Below are 26,097 nucleotides of genomic sequence, written 5' to 3' on the forward strand. Positions count from 1 at the left end.
ATATTTTGTGAAAACAGCTTCTGTGGAGGGTGTAGAGCACTATAGAAGAAGAAAAAACGCCAATGAGGAATGAGATCACAATTATATAAAATAAAGTTTCTTTTGTTAAAGACTGGAGCGCCTCGGTTGTCTTCTTCTTCACTTGACATTTTCCATTTTCAGCATTGAGTATTGGGGAAAAAAAAGCCATCATTTGACGCCTGGACACTCAGACTTAAAGCTCTTTTAAAAAGGCCAAGTGAAAAAAAGAAGACGCCATTATTTTCGCGTAAATTTGACTCCAGAGAAACGTCCATAATATGTCACGGCAACCGCGGGGGAAACTATATTCATGAAGCCCCTTTCAAAAACGGGGTTACAAGAAACAAAAAGAAGAGGTTCGGCGATTTAAAAGAAACCAACGAGGTTGCAAGACGAATCCCGACAGGAAGACTATTCCAGAGATTTGGGGCCCTCGAAGCAAAAATCCTAGTCTCCTTTACTTTTCGAGTCTAGATCAGAGGACTGTCGCTAGAGTTCTGTTGCAGGAAGATAGGAGCACAAAAGGTTGGGGGAGGACCATTCAGCACTTTAACAGTAATGAAGTGAACCGGCTAAAACAAGGGTGATGGGATCTCTTTTCATTGACCTCGTCGACAGTCTGGCTGAAGCGCTTTGTAAAACGTGACGGCGTGAACGTGCTTTATTCTTCACACACGTAATCGAGTGACTCGACAAACTAAGATCCCAAGTCAGAGGACTCACAGGAGCAGCAGAGTCCCTGCTTCCCGAGGCCGATCAGCATGTTGAGGCACAGGTTACAGTAGGCCGGCTTGTTGAAGTGCTTCAGTCTCCACACGTGCTGCCCGTCGTCTTTGACATTCTGCAGACACACACCATTTACGAATTGATTGAATGATTAACTGCGTCGTTATATATATATTCTGAATAATCAGCTAATTCACTCGTTTGTTTGTCGTTTAGCTCGTCGAGTGTCTCTCGTGTCGTATTTTTTTTCTCCAGTTCTTCCGACTGGGAGGACAAGTTTTGCTGCCTTCCCTTAGTGGTAATATAGCATATAATATTCATTCATAAAAATTTTTTAAAAAAATGACACTCATGGAGGGGTTTCTGCCGAAGCTGGTCAAATGGTTCCATCTATTGGAGGAACTATGAACTGAAGGCAGAGCGGATCACAGGAAAACAGCAGCAGCGGGTGATACACATGTGTGTACAGATGTTGTCAGGAAACCGCTGGGGGAGAGTGTGTGAGCTGTTAGCAGATCAATTATGCAGCGCAGTGAATGGATTAGTAATGATGAGGACTATATTCACTGCTTCTAGTCCTTTTTTCAGATCAACAACAACAACCACAAAAACACATTTCAGATTTTAAATTCTCGGAGTTTAGCTGACTCCATGAACTCCAGTAATTTACAGTGAAGCAATTAGAGGTTAGATGCAAGAACTTTAAAGTGATTAGCATAATCTTCTCTGCGGGAATGAAATGAAGTAAAGTAAAAAAGAGCTGAGAGATAAAGTCAATTTACACTTCCACGATGCGAGAAGATCTCTGTTTCTTTGAAAGGCTGATGAACCAAAAGCTGTAGACACTCTCTTAAACACCTGTTCCAAAATAGCATTACGTGTCACGTTCTTTTTTTTATTAACAGAAAGGAATGTAACATTTAAAACACATGTGTACAGTACAGTGGGGAAAAATTGGGGGTTTCTGAGTGAAATGTCTTGACAACTATTGAATGGATTCCCATGAAACGTGGCTCACACACACACACACACACACACACACACACACACACACACACACACACACACACACACACACACACACACACACACACACACACACTCGAGGATGAATTGTGAGAACGTGAGTGATCTGCTGACTTTTTCATCCCGCACCATCGTTGGGTCCATTTTTTTATTTCTTATTAATACGTCGGTTAAATAACCTGCAATGACGTTAACAAACGCGGGACTTTCACCCAGGAGACCACCGTTCTCGTCCCGTGTGAAACCAAAAGTAAACGTTAAATTAATGCTTGTGTTGTCACGTAGGAAAGTCGGCTAACGGGAGCTGTTCTTTATTTACCTTAGCACGGTTGTTCCATTGCGTTGCTACGTCTTTAAAGGAACAAAAAACATGATTTATAACCTAAACCAAGTGGTTTTGTTGCCTAAACCGAACAAATCGTCGCTCAACTCCTTGATAATTCCGACTGATAGAGACGCAGTCGTCTCAAAAACTGGAGGCAAATCAATCAAGGTTTGCTCCAGTTTTTCCATCTGAACTTCACCATTTTAAAACCCTAATTTTCTCGCAGCGTTAGCATGCGACCGGCGGAAGCGGTCTCTCCGCGGACCCACCGTCTCCAGGCCCAGCAGCACCAGCAGCGGGATGGTGGTCATGCCTCCCTGGATCCACTCCTCCAGCGACACCGTGCCGTCGTGGTCGTAGTCGATCTCCTGCATCATGTCCTGGAGGATCTGCGGCGTAAACGGAGACAGTGAGTCCAAAGACAAGAGGAGGAGGAGGGTGGTTTTCATAGAAGTAGTAAGTTGGAATGGTTTGAGAGAAGATCTGTGGATCCTGAAAACTATATTCTTTTACAGTCACTACTGACTCCTGTTACCGGGGTGAAAGCGTCTCTCTTACTGGTTTCAGCTCGGTCACGTCCCACTCCAGGTACTCGGCTACATGCATCATCTGGGAGATAATGTGCTCCAGCTCCTGCGGTGAGACCACAGACTCAGTCAATCACAGGCCCCTCCCCCCCCCGCCCAAAAAAAAATACTGTATTTACCTTTTTCCGTGTATTGCAGCCTTACGAGTTGATGCCACTAAGTGGCCTCGGCGTGAATAAACGGCGGAGTAATAGCAGGTTGGAAATGTCATTGTTCCGCACAGAAGAGGGTTTTTTTTTTTGAGAAAAACAAAAGGCAGCGTGGGAAGAGCTCCGAGGCTGACGGCTTAATTACAATGGTTGACTTTCTTTTTGGGGGGGGGGGGGGGGGGGGGTGCTATTATCTAGTGTGGTAGTGAATCACTATGATGCACTTTGGACTTCTTTAAAGATGTTGAGTACAAATCAAGAGTCCACATAAATAAGACTTCTTGTAGTTTTCATATTTTCTAATCAATATCTCTCTCTTTTTTTTGGGGATGCTCTTCCTCCTCTTTTCACTAGGCTCCTCATCCTCGCCAACAATGGGATACATTACAAAACCCCTCCACCCACTTAACCCTAACCCTCCTACACACCTTCTATTCAGAAAACATACGCCATGCCACACTTTTCTCTTTCCCGTCATCCATCCATTCATGCATTTATACCAGTGTTGACGTATAACGTGGAGATAATGAGAGCAAACTGATTATGTGTTTGTATTATTTACCCCGAAAAGTACTTAAGAGCACAAAGAGTACATAGCATCTAATATACAAGTACTCATTATGCTATATTTACCGTACTTTACTCGTGTTTACCGTGACAACCGAGCAGCATTTTAATGTTTAAGTTCGTATAACTGAGTAATTTAATCAATAACTAGAGTTCATACGTTTTATAAATTGATCCGATGTTTAACCGATAAAATGTTGGACAAGAACTTACATACTGAATAAATGTAAAGAAGTGAACAGAACAATATGTTTTCTATGATTTGTGGCGAGCTGAAGTATCCAAAATATAACATAAAATAATGGGTAATGATTACATAAGATGTGTTCAACATCAAACCACTATAATGTGCTTGATGAAAGTACAGAAACACATGAAGAAGAATTAGGTAGGTTGATTGATCATGTCAATAGCTGGTTTATGTATTTATGAGTGGTGGTGGGTCAAAAAAAAGTTGGAGCTCCTCACTTGTGATGATAAATTTAATGTCTTTTGGTTTTGACGAGCCATTACCTCAGGATTTAGGACATCTTTACAGGCATTTTTCACCGATTTCTGACATTTTAAATTCAAACTATTAATGGATTAATCAAGAAATAATAGCTAGTTAGAAAGGAGAATGTATCCTCTCATACTTTGTGTCTCCGGCTGTCTTGGTTCTGATGCTCCTGATTTTAACTCGTCTCTCGAGTAATAAAATAAATACATATTTAGGGGTGCCATCAGTTCAAAAGGGCAACATTTTGAACTGATGGCACCCCTAAATATGTATTTATTTTAACTTGTATTGTTCTTGTATTTTCATTTTATGTATTCGTCTTCTATGGACCCGGAGTCTGACATGAACTTCAGGTGAAGGTTTGTTCTTAAAGAGGAGGAATATTTACCGAGCTGTCCAAAGACCCGTTTCCATCGGTGTCATAGAGGCGAAACATAACTGTGGAGACAAAGCAGAAAATGTCAAGCTGCAGCATCGACGCTGGCAGGTTGAAGCCGCGGCACCGCAGCGCCATAAAACAGATTTTATTGCCTTCCGTGCCAACGAACCCAGATCTCTGTACGCATCTGAAACGCTGCAACTTTAAGTGTCCCCCAATTACCACTCAAACGTTTCACCATGGAAACACACACCGAGGCCCGTGATTGGCTCTTGGCGTGACGTCTCGGTGATGTGTCTGAACGTAACGGAGTCGTGACAACAACGACAACAACATGACCTGGCTGCAGATCATTTCCATGCTAATATCGACACTTAGAGGCACTCTTAGCCAACACCACCCTCCACCTTCTACCCTCCACCCTGCACTGTCCACCCTCCATCCTGCACCCTCCACCCTGCACCCTCTACCCTGCATCTTCTACCCTGCATCCTCTACCCTGCACCCTCCACCCTGGACCCTCCACCATGCACCCTCTACCCTCCACCCTGCATCCTCTACCCTGCACCCACCACCCTGCACCCTCTACCCTCCATCCTCTACCCTCTACCCTCCACCCTGCACCCTCCACCCTGCACCCTCTACCCTGCACCCTTCACCTTGCACCCTCTACCCTGCACCCTCCACCTTGCACCCTCTACCCTGCACCCTGCACCCCCGGCTCCCATGCGAGCGCGGTCGAGGTGCAGCAGACGGCGGTTGCTGCTGACATCATGAGGAGCTGACGTCAGATGGCGGTTCTTCAAGCCACTAACGAGGAGCTAAGTGCCAGTTTCCTGAAGGGGGTGTGATCTTTTCTGGGGGGGGGGGGGTAAAAGGAGCGGAAGTGCTGCTGGTGTCTGGCGTAGGGTGGTGTCACAAGGTGGTGCTTGCGGTGACCCAAAAGAGGTAATGAAATGCTAAAGAGGATGAGAGTCGTTGGTAACTTCTGCTTGCAGTACGAATGGGTCGGACAGAGTTTCCTCTGGGATTGTTCCCACGAAGAAGAAATAAAAACTCTGGATCCATTAAAGCTACGGTTTGTATTTTATTGCCATATCTGCTTAAGCTGTCAATATATCCTGAGAGTTTCACAAGAGACAGATAATCTGTGGGGGAAAAAAAGCAAACAGTTCTTCTGCTTCCTTTTAGTGCAACTGAACCAATCAGAGCAGAGGAGTCAATCGCTGCTCGAGAAGCTTGAACTCCGATCAAAGTGTCACGTGACGGTTGGCTTACGAAAAAGTTACTCCTGCGAAAGTCCAGCAACACAGCTCAATATCCGCTCTTTAGACGCATGCAGTCTTTTCAGAATAAACTTCTGTCTTCACAGGATGCTACTTGGTTAGGTTTAGGTTACTTAAAGTTACTTAAGTACGGCAGAAACGTGACAAATAAGATCAACGCCGACTTCTCGAGTTCCAGCAACGGTCTCTTGGGTGAAATACTGGATTTTCTTTTCCCTTTTCTCTACATATTTTATTGAACTTTTTATGTTGAAAACCACAGATGATGTTGCTCCTGTGCTGCTGTCAGGATATAGGGACAGTTTGAGTTAAATATTCTTCATCAAAGTTACCAACTGCAGCTTTTAATTTGTAAAAATCATCCTAGGACAGGGTGATGATTGCTGTTACAGTACTACTAAGATGCAACATAAGACATATAAGACTATTGTCTCAGCAGGGATTAATATGGTTGTATTGAATTGAATTGAAATGATGCTTTATGAATTGAAATGAGACAAAACACTTTCAGTGAAAGCTTGGGGAAAGTTGGGGTCATATTGTATTCAGACTGTCCAATATTTGTACTCAAATTACTATAAAACAAAGTATCAATACCACAGTTCAGAGTATTTAGAAGTCATTTTAGGGTGTCAATAAAGCTGTAGACATTAAATATCTTTCAAGTTAAATAACTAGATATATTTTAGTACAGTGAACTACTTAACTTTAGGAGTTTCATGCATTTGTTTACTTCTCTTTATTTGTTATTTGTCAATTTCTCTCTTTTTTTTGTGCTCGTCCACTTCCTATTTCTTTCTGTTATATGTAACTTCACTACTAACCTTTTAGTTTGTTCTCTGTAATCTCACATCCTTACATTCTTCACGGTGTTTCACTTTATTAAAAACGGCTTATGGCTGCTTGACAGTGACACATCGTCCTCCTCAAACGTGTTAAAGCAATTCTACAGTGAGATTTCCATTTCCGGTAACTATATATTTTTAATTAAAGTATCTGTATGAAACGGGGCTTGATTCTGCCTTATCTTAAATAAGGGAAACTGATAAATAACAGTGTTTCACCTGCAGACGTCTGTGCTGGATCAAGACGATCCTGATGAAAGTTCTCACACTGACCAGCAGAGGGAGCCGTCGCCTCACAAACAACAACCGTTGTGGCTGAGCGCGAGACGGAGAGAGAGAGGCGAGGACGCAGGCGCAGCTCAATAAGACGTCAGCCACAGTTAAACCCACGATGCGCTCTCACACACGGGCAGCGTCAGTTGAATTATTTAGACCGTCCGTGTGCTTTAATGAGTGCTACTCTACTCAATAATTCAGCAGATGGATGAGAATTACAGCAGCGCAGAGAGAAAAAAAGAAAAAGAAAAAAAAGTGAGATGACCAATTAATGCAACGTTACCTTGTGAATAAATCATGAGATAAACGCAATTAAGAGACCTGGAAAGACGCGTCGATGAACTGCGAACACGAGGCGTTTGTGAGGAAGCCGCAACGACCGAAAACAAAATAAAATAAATAAATGGTGACGATCGATTAGAAATTAAAGCTCCGCCTTTGAATTCAGAAGAAAACAGAAAGGCACTAACTTTAGGTAGTGAGCTGAAAGAGCTTATGCCAGTTATGTTCACCAGGGGGAAAGAATAAGACGACAAGAGAGATGCAGTTTGATGGAACGTTATTGCTGAACACCAAAATCCACCAGAGACTGAGACACAAAGACAGACCTGGTAAACACTGAGATTGAAACTAAAAATATGTACTTTTTTAGGATATCCAGTATCCGTTTGTCTTTTATGATGAGTGTGCTGTTCAGGCTGATGTCCTCATGTCATGTTAGCAGACAGGTTCATATTTGGATAAGCAGGAAGAAACAGAAATAATCTCTGTGGTCGAGTTGAACCTCAGCGGAGAACTAAGCTCAACGTAGATAATTGTATTAATAAATAGAAATGTTTTATTTTGCGAGTCCTTTAGGGGGACGTAATTTACAGTTTCAGTTGTTTTTAACTGGGCACCTGATCGTAATAGTTGTTTGTGTGTCACACTGGTAGTCTCATTCATTTGTGATCAAAGATTCATAAGGCTTCAGTAGGAAACAGGAAACTATAAAAAGAAAAGGATAAAACGGATGCAGGGCAGTGCTGGAAAGTAATTAAGTATATTTAGTCTTAATCATTTAATGTATACATAGTGGAAAATAAGCCCCACTTTTACCAGCTGCAACATTTATATCAATGCATCAATAACTTTTACACTTTTTTTTTATATGTGCAAAATTCCAAATTCACAACATATCCATGATTGAGGGATTGCCTCCAAATGGTTCTCAACATGGCGACAGCTGAGCCGGCGGCTTGCAACTAACGACGCTAACAGCGCTAACGACGCTAACAGCTAACGACGCTACAGGGCTAACGATGCTACAGGGCTAACGACGCTAACAGCTAACGACGCTAACAGCGCTAACGATGGCAACAGTGCCGGCAGAGCGAACGGCATCAAAGCACTGAATTCAGAACTTAGAGCCTTTCGCAGTAAAACTGTGAATGCAGGACTTGTACCTCGTCACAAATACTGTAGTATTTCTACACCGTGGTATTTCTGTCAGAGTACTTCAGCGCTTCGTTGTCAATGTTCAGTCGGGAGACGGAGAACAGAACCGCAACATGCATCTACAGAAATAAAAGTTGCGTCAATCAAACAGGTGTTTTCACCGAGGGTGGAAGTTACATCATACTGCAGGTAACCATAGCAACAGCAGTTCTTCTGGATGCTGCATTACCGGATCATACCGACCTAACCGACGACAAACCAACTTTCCTTTGATTAGTGGCCACAGCACACTGGGAAGCGTCTTAATATAGAAGAGAGCAGACTGCGAACGGCCTCCACTTCATCCAGTATCGCCTAATATCAGGAATATGGCTGCACATAACAAATAACTTCATTTTTGGTTAATCTGACGATCATTTTCTTGATTTCTATTGTTTTAAATGGCTTGTTTTATCCAACCGACAGCCCAGAGCCGATGCGCGTGATAATTTGGTGGTTCTGGGCTGAAGACGCAAGTACTTCCTGACGGCAGAATCAAACTGCAGAGTATGACTTGATGGTCATCCGCCGCACGCATAATAATACAGTGATACAGTAATAATACAGTCTGAGGTGTGATGAGGTCGATCCAACCTGGCAGAGTGAAGTGATGTGGTTCCTTTAGAAAACATATATATATAGTCTCATAAATCTGTGTTTTAATCTCAGAGAATTTGTGAATTTGTGATTTTATTTCCCCCCTTCCACAGCTTGTTATTTTATTTTTAGTAATTGTTATACTTCAAACAACAAGTGAGTCAGTGGCAGGTCTTAGTCTAGACTACAGCTAAAGGCTACCCAGGTATTTAAAAACCTCAACGCTCTGCTTCTTAGTGAGGCTGGATGTTGCATGTTTCCACAAAGCAGCAGAGCAAAGATTGGCGGTTTGTCCTCTCTCACCCTCTGTCTGTTTCACTGAGCGTCAGTCTGACGTTACTGAGCCCGACTTTCTAATACTTCCTTCCACCCACTGAGGTTGGCCTCGACCGGTGACATTAACTCTGCCTGCTGCTGTCTCAGTGGGCCGGTTGTGTATTTCTATCTTTCGATCCCCAGCCTCCCGATTCATACGTCTGGTTCGTCTACTTTCGGCACATCCCCGAGTCGTACGCGCTCGTCGTGCGGTGCGTGAACAAGACGGCCCGCGCGTTCTGGAGACGACACTCACACTCGAGCTTGTCCTCGGGACGCCCGCCCTCCAGCAGCGAGAGGTAACACACGATGTCCTTCAGCTGCACCGTATCCAGAGGCGGGGGCGGGGCGTCCGTCCTCACGGGGGTCGAGTTGCCTTTGATCAGCTTCAGGCCTGTAGGGAGACGGAGACCAAAGGTCAAAAACATCCTCCACAACGCCTCTAATGTCGGTACCCTGCTGGCCCGGCTTTAGTCGTGCAGCCGGATTGATCGTTGGTGGGCAAAAAAATATAGTTTAGGTTGTAATCAGAGCGGATATTATATGTACAGGTGACTTTAATGGATACAACGTTTCAACCTTTTCTTATTGTGTTTAAAGCACATTAAGATTAAAGTCATTCATATACACCAGCTGGTTTTCAGCGATCAAATGAAGACTCTAGCTCAATACCACACACACACTACACCAGTCAATGATTAGGTAAATGTAGGTAATTAAACGCAAATGTAATGGATATAGTGCTACAGTACATATTGACAATACGCAGTAATCTGAAGCCTCGTTTGAACGGCTTTGCAGTGACACAACCACCTTGAATCGTCCAACAGCCTGAATGTTGTAGCATCCGTTTGTCTTCTCGTCTGGATCGTGCGCTCCCTGCTCGCTGTCACACTATCAAGTTCAACTTTTTTTTTTGAACCAGGAACTCCATCATTTTAATGAAGCTAAAAGATTAAAAAGGGTGTATCTGTAACATGCAAATCCTACATACCGGTCTCTTCATGCTCGTTCTGTAGCGTTTGACGCCTGCGGTGCGCCACGGGAGCGTCGAGTGACGCGTATCAAAAGAGACGCGTCCATTGTCGCCTCCAGGGGCCTTTTTTAATTCTAATTCAACGAGATGGTACAAGTCGTCGTGGAAACCGCAGACTGGAGGAACGTCGGTAAAGAGCTCGTGAAGTCAGTGTGTACGTCCGGCTGGCATGCCGCCAACTTCTCCTCTCACACAGGCGGGGTTACGCTGCTCCCTACTAAAAGAGCTTTTAAGAGGGAAATAAACCCTTTAATAATGTTGTGTAATGCGGTTCCTATCTGTGTCGGGTGGGGGTGGGGGGTGGGGGGGGGATGGGAGGACTTATTGTTGAAACTGGATCAATGAGGCCCAAATGACACACTCACATACTGTACAGCAGGCAGCACTGATTCAGCTCCTCACGCGCCAAATCATGTGAGGAGATGTCCTGAGTTTACTCGCTACTCCAGCTGTTAGCGTTACATTACTGAATCGTTCAGTAAGATTCACAATGAACGTATAGAATATTCGGGGTTCTTAGTCTTTGTGAAAATATGCACATTTCTTGTACTTTCTTGTGCTTTGAAATTAAGAAAAGCAAATATCAGGGTGTATTTCTGTATGCCAGTGTTCTATTTGTAATGTTTCAGAATCATAATTTAGTCTAGTTTACCGAGTCAAATCGATTTATCAGATGACAGTGATGGATCCTTGCCTCTATGATGATAAACTGACTCTAGATGATGGTCTCAGTGCTAAACTGCAGGTCCACTATCGCTTTAATGAAAGTTAACAGCTTGGCTTTAGTGTTTGAAGTTACGTCAGGGTGGGAATCCCACAGATTTACAGTCGTACTGTAAGCATCCTCAGCTCGCTCTCCGTGGGGAGTCGGCTTTAATTTCCAGCCGGTCGCCGGGGGAACGTTATTCCATTTCATGATACACTCGTGTGATCTCCTGTGCAGGAAGACCATCTCTGCTGTAGTAACCGTGGGGGTAAATGCAGGCAAAACGGATTAAGAGGCAATCCAATTATTTCTATTACAGTATGCGTGCCTTTTCTGTTCGTCGCGACACATGCGCCCGTTCATTTCCACTCGGCTTTGGTATAAAAACATGAAGTTATTTGAGGATTCCAAAGTCATCTGTGATTCATGCAAAGACTAATGTGAGCGCTAAGTGTATGAGCTTTCATCAGAGGCATTGGACAAAGTGTAGGAAGCTCTGTGTGCTGATATTTGAAAACATATCACAGGTTAGAATCAGGTTATTATTCTTCATATTATCATTATTATTATTATAATTTATCTGAGATATCAGGCAGTCAAAGAAGAGTGCAGCCGAGTGTCAGTGCAGGTGGAATTTTAGCTTTCAAGGGAAAATTGGTCAATTTTGAACCTCATCTCTGTCTGTCTGAGATCTGGATATTGTGTGTAAAAACGTCTGCAGCGGTTGCCGATGCTCTCTGAGGCGCAGCTGCAAAATCATTTCTTTCTCCTGCATCCAGCACGCCGTCACATTTAACGTGACGGCGACGTGGTGGCGAAGGCTTCCGTTTCAGTCGTACGTCTCTGGGCGGTCGTTCTCTAGACGCCGCTCAACAACGGAACTTCCTTGTTCTGTGCTATGAAACGTGAGCAGGTGTTACTGGAAATGTGATGTCAAAGGGCACACGGCACTACAACGTTTTGGGATATTGAATATGTAAAACATTTTCAAATTAAAAAGCATTTGTTTATGGACTTGTGTTAAAGATCTTTTCAATAATTGCAGAATTGTAATTCTCAACCATAAAATAAGGCATATAAGAGTCTTGGCGCAACCCGTTTTTTTGGCTGCCCGTCAGTAGCTTCAACGCAATGCATCCTGGTACATGTAGTCACTGCAGGTAGCGCTCCCCGAGCAGAAGAACTCAGCTCTCCTGCTTACTATAGCTAGCGCTGAGGAATGTATTGGAGTACATTTAGACTGATATCTCTTAAAAAAAAAAAAAAAAAAGGTGCAGCATTCTCTCTTTAGCACCAGTGACTCACTACCACACCAGAACAAGATATTAGTACAAATGCTGAAAACAAACAGAACCACAGCCAAGACAATTGGCAGCCGCTACACTACAATCTACATTGTGTGCCACGGCGCTGAACTTGGCAGGAAATCTGTTATCATCTAATGGCCTAAAAAAAAAACAAAAAAAAAACCCAGAAATACACAGAAATGGTTCAGCTTCAACACGGCAAAGAAAGTAAAGTATCCCGTCTGTAAAAGTCACGAATGAGTCACTGCTGCGAGGGCACGGAATAAGGGACAAACTGGCTGCGCATTAGCAACAACGGCAGTAATCAGTAGCTACAAAACACGCTTGCGCTAACAACTCCAGGGTTTGTTATGGCGATGACTTCCTTTCTACACTCACCAGAGACTCTGGGTTTGTCAGAAGATGAGGGACTGGGTTTGGGTCCCTTGTTGCTGAACGTCATGAAGAGGTGTTGACAGAACTCTTCGGGGAGTTCGCTCTCCAGGAACGTCTGCATGAAGACCTTGAAGCCCTCAAAGTCAATCTCCTAAAATAAAAAAAATAAATAATAAATAAAACACAGGGCAGAAATAGAGCGCGTCGTCGGTCATGTGGCGCTGCAGTCGTCGCCTAAAGGGCTTCAAGGGAACACAGATGATTTTGAATGGGAGTGTTGGTATGTTTGACCTTTGAGGGGGGGGGGGGACACACACAATCTGTGATCTTTTGCAGAATTCAGATTTCCGCACTCAGAAAGATGCCTCGAGTGTTGTTTGTGCAGTGGGCGGGTGAAGAGCTATTTCAGAGGGCTTTCAGTGTTTTTCCAGCGTGTGCGCCGCTTACAGCTCCGTCCATCTCTACGACTATTAGGGTGGCTGATTGTTTAAATCTGTGAGTTGTTAATGTCTTACATTTAAGATGAGTAATATTTCCCCGTTAAACAGATGCCTCGACTTTTGTTTCTCATTAAAAACTACTTGAGAAAGTCGAGTTACCCGGCGAGGAACTTTACAAACACTCAACAAAACACACCAACAGTACGATAAAGAGAGAGAAGAGATGGATTACCTGGCTGAGGATGTCCTGCTTCTAAACATGCAGCGTTGTAGAAGGAAAGAAACCCAATATGTTCATGGATGTATCATGCAGTTGTCACCTTTTTAAAAAAATGTGCTCAATATCCTTGTTACAGCTGTGCATGTGACAATTACAAAGACATGATGTCTGTGAATGCAGGTTCACGGTGACTAACTCTCTGTATTGACTTCCGCTGTATAAAGGGTATTATATCTGCCATGGGACAATTAATAATGCATGCATAGCGGATCAAAAATAGTATATTGCAAAATGAGATTCTGTTATTAAAATACTGCCTTTTCCTGAAAGATTGTTTAGTATGTGTTTCTATTTGTTAAATGCAGTGAGAAAATAGTTCTTCTCCAAACGCTACCATGCAACTTTCAAAGTAAGAAAACTAAAATCTAACCATGAAATATGTTATCATAGTGATATACAATTACTTTTCATGCTAAAATGGCAGCTTACAGTTCAGGTGCGCGTCGAAATATGGAGTGTGAACGAAGCAGAGGAATTGAAAACCATAAAAACACAATCAAACAAACTTATTTAAGCCCCCCAACAAAAGAAAAGAAAACTAAAAATCTAGATTTTTAATTTAAGCACAGAAAATAACAACCAGAAACTGAAAGGTCAATATGCAGATCGGTGTGCTGTACGGGGGATCTCAGCCCAGTTGGATTCAAAGCACTATAAACCATGTGTTATGTAATAGAGTATAAACGGCACGCACCTCCTCTGGATTGTATTTAGCCAAAACACCATCTCCATGGAACTCCTGCAGCACATCCTTCAGCTTCTTGGTCGAGTCTGAGGAAAATAAATTTGACCGTGTTTGAGTGTTGTGATCGGTTTATGTTTTGGAAAGTTTGGCTTCTAAACATTAATTTACAGCAGAAGTTTGATTAATGCTCGAATTCAGTCTGCAACAAGTGGTCAGGCTTATTTATGGATATGGGTTTTTCCTGCACTTTGTCTGCACGTCTTAGAGCTGCAGAAGCACCCTGATGGGATCAGATATTTTGGTGTGGAAGCAGCACCGTGATGTCTGCAGAGAGACACACTCCTGTCCATAAGTGTAGCCCATGCTGTACTGACTACCGAGGTCACATCAGTGAACGAGGTGAACGTCACTTCAGCTCTACCGTCTTGTCCGTAATAACATTTAGTGGTTTTAGTGATAAAACTGCTTTTTGGGCCCTTGGAAAGGAAGATAATCTTAAAATGCAATAAGTGCAGTTACAACAAGCAACAGTTGTTAGCCAACAGTTGTTAGCAACAGCTGCTAGCCAACAGTTGTTAGCCAACAGGCTAGCCAACAGTTGTTAGCCAACAGGCTAGCCAACAGTTGTTAGCCAACAGGCTAGCCATCAGTTGTTAGCCAACAGGCTAACATGTATGAAGGAACATCCATCATAATAAAGGACTTAATAGCCTGGTTATTATTAGTTAAATGAGAGGATATGTTTATTCACTTTCTTTCCAAGAGCGAGATGACATTAACGGATTTCTTAAAAGACAACAGAAACAAGCTGTGAACACTGACAGATTTTCATCTTGTTAACTGATATTAACATGTTAGGCAACACATTGAGCAAATACGAAGCATTAGCATACATACGGTTCACTCTCCTTTCAAGCTTGATTATAGACACTTTAAAATCCCCAAAATTCAAGTCAACTTGTTTAAAGAATGATCTGGTGTTTAAAAAAAATTAATAAATAATATTTAATATAATATATTTATTTCACATGTTTGAAGACATTTTGTGTGTTGTCTTCGCACTCAGTTATGGACCAAAATAACTCGATCAGACGTAGATTTTCTGTGATAATTACTGCATGCTGCAGAGCGTTTATGAGTCCCGCTGCTAAATCAATTTGCTGCGCCGCGGAAACCAGGTTCTAAATGTTACAAAAGTTAATTAGAAGTACCATTTCCTGACATGCACTGGAGGGCCTGGTTCAGCTCTCACACAGATGCTTGTTTAAGTCAGTGCTCCATATTAGCTTCCTGGTCTCTCACCTCCTCACAGGCCCAATTAGCACGAGAAAGATGTGGATCTTTTAGCTCGTGTGAAATCGCGTCTTCTTCCCCAGCAGCTCTCCGACCTGCCATTATCTAAATGGAGCAGCCAGGGGCCGCGAGGTAAAGTTGCTGTTCATGAAACTGCACAGCGTGCCACTGATTGATAATCAGCAGGTGTGTTGGGAGGTTCGGCCTTGCAGGTAAGAAAGGAAAGAGATACAGACATACGCCGCACGAGTATTGTGTGACATTAGATTCGATTTTGTGTCTTCGTCTTCTGCTTCTCCCAAGTCAACTCATTGTCTCCCCAATGTGTCAAATACCACAGCTAAGCTTTGAACCGTGACCCACCCAGCGTCACTGTTGCACGTGTCAATATATGTGTTACATGCAGAGTTTCTTTTTAAAATGATCTTCCGTCTTCACAGGAAGGAGAACGCTGTGGTTGACCCTAACGTGACCGACTAACAAACTCACATGACGACTGGCGAGCGACAAAATGTCACCGTCCTCTTTCAGTTTCTCGCGGGACACGGACAGTGGTCTCCTGGATAGAAGTCCTGTGTTTGTTTGCTCCAAGAGTGTACTAAAGGGTTCCTCCAAGACGTCGTGGAGCAATGACTAAGCTGTGGAATTTGACGCATTGCGAATGAGATACACATTATGATAATATTCACTAATAAAACAAACAAATATACGATATACAAAAGTGCAAACGGGGCAGGTAGCAGCACATAATTTATGTAAATAATACAACAGCAAATGTAAGATAACAAGTGTTCCTTGATACATTTATTTTGGGTTCAGTGCCTGTATGTCAGCTGATAGGTGATGTTATAATGTTGTTCTGCAGCCATTTAAAATGTGCGTTTGAGCTCCTCTCAACAGCTTCGTTGTCGGCCGTAAGGTTGCGTCGCCTCCTGCGCTAATGGCTCTGGACCTTTTGATTTTCTGAGGGTGCATTTTTTTTACCAACAGTGAGTAGAAATAATTGCTTCCCATTGGGCCGAGTGTGTCATCATCATTATTGACCACCTATATTAGCGCGCCGTCTACCCGAGACCATTACGCGGCAGGGTGATTATGAATCCACTGATTGGCCGTCACGTTCAACATGCCCGGCTAAATTACAATGTTTTTTCCTCAATCGGGCTGATGATTTAAGCATTGTGTGGCACACGGCAATCAGAGGACAAGACCTACTCCATGCTTCTTAGGTTCACAAAACACAGGGAAGACGTTCTGTACCTTTTAGAAGTAAAAGAATGTTCCCTCTGTGAAGCAGCACTCTGCTATACGGCCATTAGCAATTATATGAGTTAAATAGAAACCGTAATTGTTGTAAGATCTTAGGCGCCCGACTCGGCGCGCGGCTATTAAGATGTTATGAAAGCGTGCGGCGGCTCACTTTAATGAGAAGGAAGGGAGAGATACAGTAGGAGGCGAGAAGAGGAGAGAAGGTGAGGCAATGCGATGCCCATTGTTGCTGCTCGGATATTTTATAACCTGTAGCTGCGCACAAAGAGTCGCCCCGAGCTCGTTGAAACATGATTATCCAAAGCCGTCTATAGCGCGCACGCACACCTAGACTCTTTAGTCCTCTCCTGCTGCTTCACTTTTTATTTAATTCCGCCTTTTATTCCCACACAAATTCACGATACGGCGTTAAGCCTCACGTCCCTGAAACATTTGGTTTAATTCGTCAAACTCCTCAGCCACCCACAAAAACACACAGAAAACAAAACAAAAAAACTAAAACCTGATTGGCTGTTGAGTGCAGCAGGGGAGTAAGGAACACTGCTGTCACCAGACACAGGGGCAAATTAAAAGGGAGAGATGTCATTACCAAGTGAAACAAGAGATCCAGGGAGAAAAGCATTCATTATTAAGACTCATGCTCGGTGCAGCGGTTGAAATGCCTCGAAGATGTCGCGTTTGACACCGAAAATAGCTCTGAAATGTATCCCGCCGCTGTGTCGGGCCCTGATGCGAAAAGCACTTGGGCTCAAAAAAAAAAAAAAGTCGGGACACCTAACGACTCCATTTCTGGTCCGCGGTTACTTCCATTGTTTGTCTGCCAACGAAGGATTTACCGTGACTTGTGCTTTTCAAAGTCGGTCCCAAAAAAAAAAAGAAAACGTTGTGTAGGCGGCGCACAAAAATCCCGCGGTTAGCCTGCCAGGTAGCGTCATGTTTTCCGTCCCCGGTACCGTTTGAAATGATGAAATGTGTCAACATCTCTGAGCCTAACATAAACTCCAGGCGTCCAGAGCACAGTCTGGTGAGCATGGGGAGCCATTTGTTGGGAGTTTGCGAATTAATCATTCGGAGCCAAAGCGGGAAACACACAGATTAAATGTTTCGGCGGCTTCGGCTTCTTACATCAGCAGGACGGAACACGCAGCCTTGCGATTACTGTGAAACGTCAACGTTTTACCGTTAGAAGAACAAGAGGTGTTTTGAGATTCACCGCAGTGAGTTGATTCATGCCGCAGTCATACAGCAGACGGAGGAGCGCGGTTGTTGTTAACTCGGTGGATTGATGCTATCAGAGAGGATTCATGTCTCGAATCCGTTAACGTGTCCCAGGGTGAGAGGAGGATCGCAAATCATGCCAACTTTCCATAAAACCCAAGTTAATGAAGTGAAAAGTGAAAACACTCTAACAAAATAACACTGTAATACCTTTTTAAAAAGGAAAGATGAACTACTTAGTGCTCTGTATTTGCTGTGATAACATTATGAGATTTGGAAATACTTTGTACGGCAACAAAACCCCTCAGCAAATGGTTGAAGGTTAACCTCACACAGAGAATCCAGTGAAAGCAGCCACTTGTCTAATTCTGAATATCTCTCTTATCCTACAAAAATAACAACTTCACAATGAATGCTTTCATTCGCTGACACACACACACACGACGATGACAACCAAAAAAGCCGGTAAGCTGCAATGAAAAGCGACGCAAATTCTCGGAAGCGAATACAATCAATTTTTTTGTGATCTTAACCTAAACCTCTTACTTTTTGGAGGTTTGCTCGTGCGAGTGCTACTGCTTATATTCAGCAAAACCCTCTTAACTGTCGTACGTTTGCACTTGATGAGTTATATCTGTTCATGAGCAAGATTTGCATTTATCAACGCCCCCAATTTACGGCTACCCGTTTCATGTCATTTGGAGGCAAGTTTCATTCGCATAAATGTCAAAGAAAATAAATAAATTGTCAACCACGAGACAAATAAAGAATTTCACTCTACCCAGACGGGTGTTAAACTTGCATTAGTTGATTTTTCTGGCCAGATTGGGTCATCACAACGATGCTACACACACCTCTGATGTACAGTAGCCTATATCAGCTTGTAAAATTTGCTCTGTTTTTGGTCTCCACCAGCTCCTGAAGGAAACATCCGTCTCTTTAGCTGCTAATTGCTCCACTATGTTCAGCAGCCAGTCACTCACTGTGTTTATCTGATGTTTGGTGCTGGGTAGGTCGCGTATAGTGGATGCGTCTGTTGTTAAAAACAGCTGGAAACTGATCGGTGATATCCGTCTTACAGGCCGTAAAAACCAAAACAATGAGCCGCAAGAACCTAAAACGCTCCATAGAGATGAGAGGAAATGCAGTTTTGTCACTACAAGCAACCCCCTTTATATCACACTTTGATACATTATTAGCTTAGTAGCTAACAAAGATGCTTACATAATCTAAAATAAAAATCGGTCAAATTTTATCTGAGGAAAAAGTTAAAGAAATCCTTGAAATTAGAAGATGTTGATTTGGGGCCTGTGAGAAAATCATCTTGTCACCTGGTTACTGTTCTTTGAAGAACACGATCACATGCATGCACACACACACACACACACACACACACACACACACACACACACACAGACACACACACCTAGAATAATACAGAGTGTCATTATCACAGTGAGACACAAACGGCGGGTAGCTCTCCTACTCACACTGAGTGTACTCTTGGAGCAGGGCGAACTCAGCTGGGGTCAGTGTGACCCATTTGTCCTGGCTGCTCATTGTGTTCAGGCCTCGAACCTCCGTCTGCAGAGCATTACCCGGGCAGCGGCACACAGCGGGGCGTCACACGCTGGAAGAAGAAGAAGAAGAACAACAACAACAACAACAGACGTCAGACCACCGGCCTCGTTACATACTTAGGATGTGAAAATGACAAAGCAGGTAAAAAGGAGATGCTTGTTCATACTTTTTTCCTATTAAATATTAATAATATGTATATATATATATATATATATATATATATATATATATATATATATATATATAAATAAAATATAATATATAAAATAATATTAATTAATTATAATATATTATATAAATATAATTGTATACATTTTATAAAATATTATAATTAATTATATTATAATATATATAATTATATACATTTTATAATATACATTATATATTATAATTAATTATATTGTAATACATATAATTATATACATTTTATAATACATTATATATTATAAATATAACTTATAATAAAATATATAAATTACTAATATAACTCAATGCTGTAAATAATTAGATATGTTAATACATACAGAGATATATAAAAATGATTTAATAATGTCTAAACTAGACAACAATACTGAAATAAACATGCTGTCACATTAACCAACGGGCTAGCTTGTTAGGCTAATGCTAACAGTTTTCCACCAAACAACAACAACTTACAATCTATCACTAGCCTCAGCTAACAAGCGTAACAGTTTCCTGAAACATGTTGTGCTTTTAAAATAGAAATCTCACCTTAAATACAGTTTAAACTAACGTTTTATTGAAAGAGCCCGTTTACAGCATTACACTCTTCTTCTGTTGTCTACCGTTCTTCTTCTGAGAAACTTGACAAGGAAGCGTGAATACGATGCACAGACAGCGGTGAGACGGCCGTTTTAGATATAACACACGTCAAGAGTTAAGTCAAGATATTCATAAAACAAACTAAATATACATCTATCTCACATATGCCATATTTTCCCTTTCTGCAGTTGTCCAATAAAAGACCAAATGTCAAAATGTCCCTTTGTCTCTTGATCCAGTTGTTGCAAGGACTTGACATTTCAGGCTTTGACATTCATGTTTGTCAGCCAGTGTTGGATAAAGCCAGCGTAAAGAAACCACCATCATCAGAACAAACACAGAGACCTTCTTATGGGTAGATGGGTCATTATAGGAAGGGTTTGAGAAAAATGCAACAAGGGGAAGAAAACTAGGGAATATATACATATGTGCATGTGGATCCCAGTGTGTGTGTGTGTGTGTGTGTGTGTGTGTGTGTGTGTGTTTGTGCACAGCGCTAATACAGCGGTTACAGCTGATCCAGACCCATCCAGACCCACAGCCTTAGTGCAGAAGTGTAGCACCCACCCTACGGTTCACCCTCAGCTCAACTGATCGGTTCGGAGTGAAGCATCATGACATGTTTGCGTCCGGTAGAGGGGAAGGTGCTGGGTCCCTGTGTCCTATTTTGGGCATTGAAAGCTGCGTTGGTGCTTCGTTTCAAGTGACCTTGCATCAACCTGACTGGTTGTTATGACGACAACACAATCATTTGAATGCATAAAGTCTAATATCACAAAACTTACCTCAAGGGGCTTTACAGTCTGTACCCTTTATCCCCGAGACACTGGGGTTGGGATAATGAGAAACCTCAGGAGGAGGAGGGAACCCTCGTGATATATAGATGTCGTGGGTGTATCGACAATCAAGGCGACTTATAGACTTGGCTTATAGACGTATATGAAGAGCGGATCCGGCAGAGATGGAACCTGAGCCCCACAGAGACCCTCTCCACCACTGAGACAGAATGAAGCACCTCACCAACGGAAACAATACGGAAGTGAATCACCCAAATGTGTAAATGAAAACATTTAAAAATTAATTTCAGGGTTTACAGGTTATATCATATCACCGGGCGGATGACATGACTCACCGATATTTGTCATTTGATAAAGGCCAAGTGTCGAGCGGATTTATCGGCTCAACACAACACCGTGTCACTGTACTGATTAGAACCACCTCACAGCTGTTTAGATTTATTTGACCTTGCTTTCCCTCTTGAGCAAGTGTGATTAGCGTAATTGTATGTTTGTGTAGAAGTCACTCAGGCATCTGTGTGTGTGTGTGTGTGTGTGTGTGTGTGTGTGTGTGTGTGTGTGTGTCATCGCCAGTGCAGCATTTGCCCCAATTACTGAAACAGTGGATCAACAAGTGGTCATGCTCATTCATGTGTGTGTGTGTGTGTGTGTGTGTGTGTGTGTGTGTGTGTGTGTGTCATCGCCAGCGCAGCATTTGCCCCAATTACTGAAACAGTGGATCAACAAGTGGTCATGCTCATTCATGTGTGTGTGTGTGTGTGTGTGTGTGTGTGTGTGTGTGTGTGTGTGTGTGTGTGTGTGTGTGTGTGTGTTTATTTGCATGCAAATAATATACATTGAAGTGCTTTTCAGTGAGGTATAAATGTGTCTTAATTTGGTTTGTGTACACAGTGTGCCTGTGTTCATGCAAGTGTGTGTGTGTGTGTGTGTGTGTGTGTGTGTGTGTGTGTGTGTGTGTGTGTCCATGCGAGAACACACGAGCAGGAAACTGTCCCTCGCGGCGCCACGTTTTACCTTGAAGAACCCCTGCATGAAAGGGCAGTTCCGTGAACAAAAAGCAGTATAAATAATGAAGTGTACAGCGCCATTATTATTGTTATTATTATATAGACTACATGGAGAAAAAAAAAAAAAGGGAGTCAACACAATGTGCAGCCGCCAGTGTTTCAATGCGAACACGCTGGGTGCGTGGGAATCAGCCTCCCTCGCAAAAAACTTTGATCTGCCGCTGGAGCTGAAACTAGAAAAACACTCAGCGAGGTCTTATTTAATGTTCAAAAAAGAAAAAGAACAAAAGGAGACTCTTCATCTAAAATCTCCACTGAGTTGAATCACAACACGGTGATGCCGTCTCTAATTTGGCACCGATGTGTGCGGTGTGTGTGTGTGTGTGTGTGTTTCCCGCCGTGCACATGCACCGATCCTCTCGCTCTTTCCCAGGTTGCCTTGCTGCAGCGCATCCCCACACAACACTCGACTGGCATCCTTTCAACAACCAGCATCCATTTGCACACTACTACCACCAGATATCAGCTTCGCAGTCCTGCAGCAATTCAGCGTGGACCCGTGCGCCGTTACGCCACACTGACAGAAGATCTTGCAGCAGAGACGCCGCCGATGCACAGATTCGGTAGTCAGCGGCCACTGCGACAACGCCACGCGGCACCATGAATGAGACGGCGAAGCTCACCTGCTGCAGAGCTGGGGTTCACCGCCAACAGAGGATGAGGGAGGAGTCCTCCGGCCAGATGTGTTGCAGATGAAGAGCTCCTCGGTCACATTCCCACCTGCCGTTGTCCCCTCCTCCGGTGTCTTCTGTCAACTGCGAGGCAAAAGTGGGGAGTTTGTAATTAGCTGGAGTGTGAGTATCTGTTTGTGAAGGAGAGGAGAGGAAGGAGCCGCAGCAGCAGCAGCAGCAGCAGCAGCCCTCTCCGCTGCATGTCAGTGTATGAGTATGTGGATGGTGTTTGTTTTTGCGGTGTCTGGTCAGAGCAGCATCGCCGGGGATGTGTAGTGCGGGGAGAGAGAGAGAGAGAGAGAGAGAGAGAGAGAGAGAGAGAGAGAGAGAGAGAGAGAGAGAGAGAGAGAGAGAGAGAGAGAGAGAGAGAGAGAATATAATTATCCAGCACTGCTCTGCCTGCAATCATCAGTTTCCATACTCCCGCTCGCTCACATCACATCCCTCCATCCCTCCCCTCAATCGCTCAGGTCCTCTCTCTCTCCCCACCCCCCCCTGAAAAAATCCCCTGAGGTCCTACGCTCTTCTGCTTTCTCTCCGTCTCTCCCCCCCCCCCCTCCACCCTCCACACACACACATACACACACACACACACACACACACACACACACACCTCCCTCTTCCTTTCACGCCATCTCTACTCCATTAGCATTCAACGTGACAGGCGGTAAGTGCAGCAACCTGTGGGATGCCCTGACAGGGCTGAGAAGAAGGCGGGAAAAAGAGAAAGATGAAGATAAGAGAGGGAGGAGGGGGGGGGGGGGGGGTGGGTGACGCACAGAGAAAGACTGACTGATGGGAAGATGGGGACAAACAGAGAGAGAAGGGAGATGAAGATTATGCAGGGGGACATGATGATGAGGTGCTGGAGGAGGGTTTACAGTTTTTTTTTGTGACTAATTTCTTATTTTCCCCATTCTGTGTTGTGGGGACGCAGAGACGTGAAGGAGGTTTGAAAGCATTCATACACAGAACGCACACTCGTTAATAAAATCCATACAAAAGAAAATGTCCGTTCTAGATCCATTCAATAAAAAGGGATCAACAACCTTCGGATAGATTTCAACACAGCCAAGGTTCCTTTCTGCACAGTAATGAACACAGGAATGACTTAGTGCCGATGCAAAATCATGATGATTCCAAAATCTCAATATATTGCTTTCTGCAACACAGCCCCTTCAATTGCAGCAAATAGCAACACACATTAGGACCCAATGTCAGCTCCCTCCTTCTCTCCACACGACTAACAGAAAAACAAACAATAATAATAATAATAATGATGTAAACGACTAATATCTTACTCCATCTCTAATATTTCAAGAGTGTAGAAAAGACACACTGAGCTAGAAATGTATACGTAGTGTAGATTTGCTAATTTTTTTTTTACATTATGTACTCTCTGCAAACCCCGGATACGCTGAATCTTGAAGTGTCAATGTGAAACCAAAACTAAACAATGACTTCACGCTTGCTACGTCGCGTTACAAGCCCACTAAGGGTGATTGATACTAAATTATGTAGTTATACGATATTATTTGAACACAAACCATGAGCTTTTTTTCAAAACTTACAGTAGTTTTTTTGGGGGCCAAACCTAACTTATCATTTCACAGCTTTAAGCAAGTAGCAGTTTCTGAAAGCCTGATATGAAATGTATTAATGAAACATGTTTCTGGTTCAGAGACGTCGCCATCCGAGGTGCTGTGGGGCTGCAGACAAATTTCAAATGCCAACATTCTTTCTGGAGACTGGGTTGAATTCATGACATTACCGTTGACAGCATGTAGCTGAATGTACGGGATCGAGAGGACGGTATACTTATTAAGCAGCAACGAGAAAGAAAAGGTAGTTTGGCGAAGCAATTCTACCGGCGGTCAAAACCTTCACAGTGGATGATTCAAAACCCTCCATTATCATACGTCCAATCTCGACATCTACAATATCTGTGTAGGGCAACTAGGACATGGGTTATGTTTAGGAAGGACTGTCTAAAACACTTGGTTAACATTTGGTCAAGATCATCGTTACGGTTAATAAAAAGGCACATTTTAATTGCAGGCCTCAATCTCTATTCTCCAGCAACACAGTCAGATGTGCCACACACACACACACACACACACACACACACACACACACACACACACACACACACACACACACACACACACACACACACACACACACACACACACACACACACACACACACACACACACACACACACACACAGCCCGACCGCCACAGCTGTAGCTCTGCGTTGGCATTAGACATAAATCATGAAGTGTCCAATATGTCCAATATGTCCTGAGGATACTGGGGAAGAGGAGGAACATTTCAAAATGCATATTAGCTTAACAGTAGAAAAAAAAGAAAGAAAAATCTTTGTTTTCTTTGCTTCTATAATTCCAAATAATACAATCTCAAAGGATAGAATAACCTTTTGTTTCGCATAATTACATTTCTAAATGAAGGTAGTGCTTGAGGCAACGTGTGTTCATCCGTCGTTAATATTCCAAACTATGTCATTGACATTTTTAGCCATTTAGCGGACACTCTCGTCTCACAGAGATGCATCATAACGAGTGCACGTGTCGAAATGTGGCCAGATTCCTGGGCGGCCTCGCTTGTAGCAAATCGATAGTAATGAAGTCGGGGGTGAGAGACACGGCAGCAACGCGTGAGATGTAAGAAATCTTACCAGTGAAACCGCAGAATGATCACAGAGGAGAGAAAAAAAAAAAAAAAAAAAGCAATAAGATCAAATGAGAAAATGAGAGGACGACAGCATTTTATTGTGTTTATTAAAAAAAGGTGCACACTCAGCTTTTCAGCACAGTTCACATTAAATAAATCAATAAAGCAGAAAATAATCAAATAATCAGCGAAATCACTATATCACTATAAGATTGAATGCAAACTTAGCATGATTAGCATTTTTATGTTTAGGCACTCAGTTTGGTAATGGCCTTGGTTAAAGCTAGGCTGGGTGTAATGTATTTTAGTTTAGTTTTTATTTATTAAAATTCTCTTTACTTTATGACAGCCATCAATAAATCCGATGCTCAGCACGATACTGAGCCCATCCAATCGTTTCATTCAGCCGAGGTTAAACCGATCAAAGCATTAAATATTTAAACTGCCCTAAAGAATAAGACATGACATGTTTACTTTAATAATCAACAGCCGCAATCTTTCTCCCTTTAATGTGCTTTTGTTGCATAAGCATCTCACACACACACACACACACACACACACACACACACACACACACACACACACACACGGCCTCCAGTGTCAAAAATCCGGCTCGTTGTATGCCGACCATCCACCCGGAGCGAGAACGGTCAGATGAGAGCGTTTGTTTTTTAAGTGGGAAGAAAAATGAAGTAAAGACTTTTCTAAAATGATTAATATTTTAACAACTAACAGATTTAAGTAGCTATACGTGTTGTAGACCCTTTGCCTTCATCTTCTGTTTTGCAAATAACCTGAACATAGTCCATGCAGCAATAATA

General features: G+C 42.9%; 1 protein-coding gene across 2 annotated transcripts in view; it reads right to left on the reverse strand.

The window, feature by feature from the left end:
* The window catches only part of dgkb (diacylglycerol kinase, beta), a 63,151-nt gene extending 40,209 nt beyond the window's left edge, over nucleotides 1-22,942 (reverse strand). The window contains exons 1-10 of one of the 2 annotated variants that reach the window (XM_068735933.1): nucleotides 22,535-22,942; nucleotides 19,174-19,313; nucleotides 13,913-13,989; nucleotides 13,171-13,191; nucleotides 12,502-12,649; nucleotides 9,331-9,468; nucleotides 4,289-4,338; nucleotides 2,657-2,731; nucleotides 2,368-2,487; nucleotides 745-862 (exon numbers count right to left, since the gene is read on the reverse strand). In XM_068735933.1, coding sequence (XP_068592034.1) covers nucleotides 745-862; nucleotides 2,368-2,487; nucleotides 2,657-2,731; nucleotides 4,289-4,338; nucleotides 9,331-9,468; nucleotides 12,502-12,649; nucleotides 13,171-13,191; nucleotides 13,913-13,989; nucleotides 19,174-19,243 — 817 coding nt within the window. In that variant the 5' untranslated portion in view covers nucleotides 19,244-19,313; nucleotides 22,535-22,942. The remainder of the gene's footprint in view (nucleotides 1-744; nucleotides 863-2,367; nucleotides 2,488-2,656; nucleotides 2,732-4,288; nucleotides 4,339-9,330; nucleotides 9,469-12,501; nucleotides 12,650-13,170; nucleotides 13,192-13,912; nucleotides 13,990-19,173; nucleotides 19,314-22,534) is intronic. The other variant, XM_068735934.1, reaches the window with a different exon arrangement.
* Nucleotides 22,943-26,097: the final 3,155 nt, after the last annotated feature.

The sequence above is a fragment of the Cebidichthys violaceus genome, unplaced genomic scaffold (genome assembly GCF_023349555.1).
Source record: "Cebidichthys violaceus isolate CVI_PGR_0920_01 unplaced genomic scaffold, fCebVio1.0.p SCAF_7, whole genome shotgun sequence".
NCBI lineage: Eukaryota > Metazoa > Chordata > Actinopteri > Perciformes > Stichaeidae > Cebidichthys > Cebidichthys violaceus.